At 34.1% G+C, this 3,447-nt stretch overlaps 1 protein-coding gene across 4 annotated transcripts in view; it reads left to right on the plus strand.

The window, feature by feature from the left end:
- ADK (adenosine kinase) overlaps positions 1 to 3,447 on the plus strand; it is a 636,511-nt gene that overhangs the window by 47,435 nt on the left and 585,629 nt on the right. For all 4 annotated transcript variants that reach the window (XM_011991173.1, XM_011991170.1, XM_011991171.1 and 1 more), the window contains exon 2: positions 272 to 346. In XM_011991173.1, coding sequence (XP_011846563.1) covers positions 272 to 346 — 75 coding nt within the window. The remainder of the gene's footprint in view (positions 1 to 271; positions 347 to 3,447) is intronic.

Here is a 3,447-nt window from a genome sequence, read left to right on the forward strand (position 1 = left end):
ATATATATATATAGTTATTATGATTGGTGTGAGATGGTGTCTCATTGTAGTTTTGATTTGCATCTTTTTCTGATAATCATCTTTTTTTCTAAATGTCTTTATGCTACCTCTAAAATGTCCTACATATAATAGGCAAATCAAATGTTTAATAAACTGGTATGTTAGGTTTATTTTCAGGTTGAAATGAAGATAGTTATTTTTATTTTGTGTACCTTTTACATATCAACTTACTTTTAGAAGTATTTCTAACTTGTATTTTGTGTTTTTTTAGAGAAAATATTCTCTTTGGAATGGGAAATCCTCTGCTTGACATCTCTGCTGTAGTGGACAAAGATTTCCTTGATAAGTAAGTATTAAACTCTTCATATGCACTATGTGGAACTTATATTTGAAGAAAAATGGATGAAAACTTTAGAAGTGACTTTATCACCGAACGTCTTCAATTAAAGGAAAACTCAGGAAATTTAAGTCTGGTAATAGCAAGTGTGCTATCATTAACTATTGAGTAACTGAGTACAATTTTCCTTGGGAAAACTTATATACATTGCAAAATTTTTACTTAAAACTTTTTTGCTTATTATTTGGAAGGAGAAAAGTTTATATAATTTACCTAATTATTTAATTCCCCAAATTTTAAACTACTGTCAGTGAACTACATCCGTAATAGTATCATAATCTACAGACATTCTACCCTGAATGTGCCCAATCTTGTTTCCTCTCAGAAGCTATAATGGGAGAAGAAAGATGATTAGAGAAGACAAGAGAATATGCAGGATATAATTCAGAGGCCATGAAGCTCTGTTGTTTCCCCTTTATTAGTAACTTCCAATGTTTCAACTTAGCTGAGAAATCAGTTTGTTTATTTACCTATTTGAGGCCATTTGGTACAAAAGTCCCCTCTTGTGTCCTTTTTCGCACTTTCTGAGGTCTCAGTTACCCGTAGGACAGTATAATAAGACATTTTGAGAGAGAGATACATACCACGTCCACATAACGTTTATTACAGTATATTTTAATAATTGTTCTATTTTTAGTTAGTTGTTGTTAATCTGTTATTATGCCTAATTTATAAATGGAACTTTATCATAGTATGATGTGTAGGTATGTATGTGTAGGAAAAACATAGCACGTATGTGTGTGTGTATGTATATATGTATGTATATGCATATAGTTCAGTACTATCCACAGTTTCAGATACCCATGGGGCATCTTACAATGCATCTACCTCAGATAATGGGGGGACTACTATCTGGAAAATTTAAGTAGTAAAAAAGATTAATGATGAGAAAGCAAGACCCCCCCGCTCCTCACACACCCCGATTTCTGTACCCAAGAATACTTTTTAAAAAATTGAGGTAAAATTTATGTCACATAAAATTGATCATTTTAACCATTATAAAGTATACAATTCAGTGACTGCCAGTATATTCACAAAGTTTTACAACCATCACCACTATCTAATTCAGGACATTTTCATCACCCCAAAATGAAATCCCATACCCATTAAGTAGTCATTCACTATTCCCTCCGCTAGCCCAGTATCCTGGGAACTACCAGTATACTTTGTTTTTCTATGAATTTGTCTATTCTGAGCATTTTATATAAATGGAACCATATAATAATATATGATCTTTTGTGTTTATATATATGACCTTTTGTGTTTGGGCTTATTTTACTTATGTAATGCTTTCAGAGTTCATCCATGTTGTAGCATGTATCAGTCCTTCATTCCTTTTAATAGTGGAATATTCCATTGTGTGGATATACCACATTTTGTTTATCCATTCATTGGTTGATAGACACTTATGTTGTTTTCATTTTATGTCTATTAGGAACAATGCTTCTTATGAACATTTATGTATAAGCTTTTGTGTTGGAATGTGTTTTCATTTCTCTTGGGTACACACACAGTAGTGGAACTGCTGGGTCACATGATATTTCTGTGTTTAACTTCTAGAGAAACCACCAAACTGTTTTCCAAAGCAGCTGCACTGTTTTGCATTCCTACCAGCAGTGTATAAGGGTTCCGGTTTCTCTACTGCCAAAGCTTATTTTTTACTGTGAGTGGGTGTGAAATGATGTCTCTTTGTGATTTTGATTTGCGTTTTTCTAGTGAAAACTTTTGATGTTAGCATCTTTTTGTATGCTTATTGGACATTTGTATATCTTTGGGAAAATGTTGAAGCTCTCTGCCCATTTTTTAATTGGGTTGTCGTCTTTTTGTTAAGTTGTAAAAGTTATTTTTATATTCTGGATACTAGACCCTTATCAGCTAGCATATGATTTGCAAACATTTTCTCCCATTCTGGGGATTAACTTTAATTTTTTGATAGTGTCCTTTGATGCACAAAAGTTTTAAATTTTGATGATGTCCCATTTATTTTTCTTTTGTTGCTTATGCTTCGCTTTTGCTGTCATATGTAAGAATCTGTTGTTAAATCCAGGATCACAAAGATTTATGCCTGTGTTTTCTTCTAAGAGTTTTGTAGTTTAAGATCTTAGATTGAAGCATTTGATCAATTTTGAGTTAATTTTTGTATAAGGTATGAAATAAGGGTTCAACTTTATTCTTTTGCGTGCGGAAATCCAATTGTCTCAATATCATTTATTGGAGAGACTATTCTTTTCCCCATTGAGTGATCTTGATACTGTTGACAAAATCAGGTGACCATAGGTAAATTTCTGGACTCCATTCAATTCTATTGATACATATGTCTGTCCTTATGCCAGTATGACATTGGTGTTTTTGTCTATGTGTGTTTTGTTTTTTTTTGGAGATAGGGTCTTGCTCTGTCACCCAGGCTGGGGTGCAGTGGTGCAATCATAGCTCACTGAAACCTTGAACTCCTGGGTTCAAGTGATCCTTCTATTTCAGCCTCCCAAGTAACTGAGACTATATGCGTGTACCACCATCCCTAGCTATTTTTAAAATTTTTTTTATATAAACGGGGTCTCCTTATGTTGCCCAGGCTGGTCTCAGACTCAAGTCTGGCTTGATCCTAGGCCCAAGTTGTCTTCCCACCTTGGCCTCCCAAAGTGCTGGGATTATAGGCATTAGCCACTGTGCCTGGCCTGTACGACACTGTGTTGATTACTGTAGCTTTGTAGTAGATTTTGAAGTCAGGAAGTGTAAGTCCTCCAACTTCGTTTTTCAAGGTTATTATTATTATTATTATTTAATTCGAGATCCCTCATAATTCCATATGAATTTTTGGGGATAGCTTTTTCATTTCTGTAAAAAAGGCAGTTGGAATTTTGCTTGGAATTACATTGAATATATAGATAAATACACTATTAACTCTTCCAAGTTATGAAGACAGAATGTCTTTCCATTTATTTAGGTCTTTTTTTTTTTTTTGAGACAGACTCTTGCTCGCCCAGGCTGGAGTGTAGCGGCACGATCTCAGCTCACTGCAACCTCCATTTCCTGGGTTGAAATGATTCTCC

This window comes from Mandrillus leucophaeus, unplaced genomic scaffold, assembly GCF_000951045.1.
Source record: "Mandrillus leucophaeus isolate KB7577 unplaced genomic scaffold, Mleu.le_1.0 Scaffold39, whole genome shotgun sequence".
In the NCBI taxonomy this organism is placed as follows: domain Eukaryota; kingdom Metazoa; phylum Chordata; class Mammalia; order Primates; family Cercopithecidae; genus Mandrillus; species Mandrillus leucophaeus.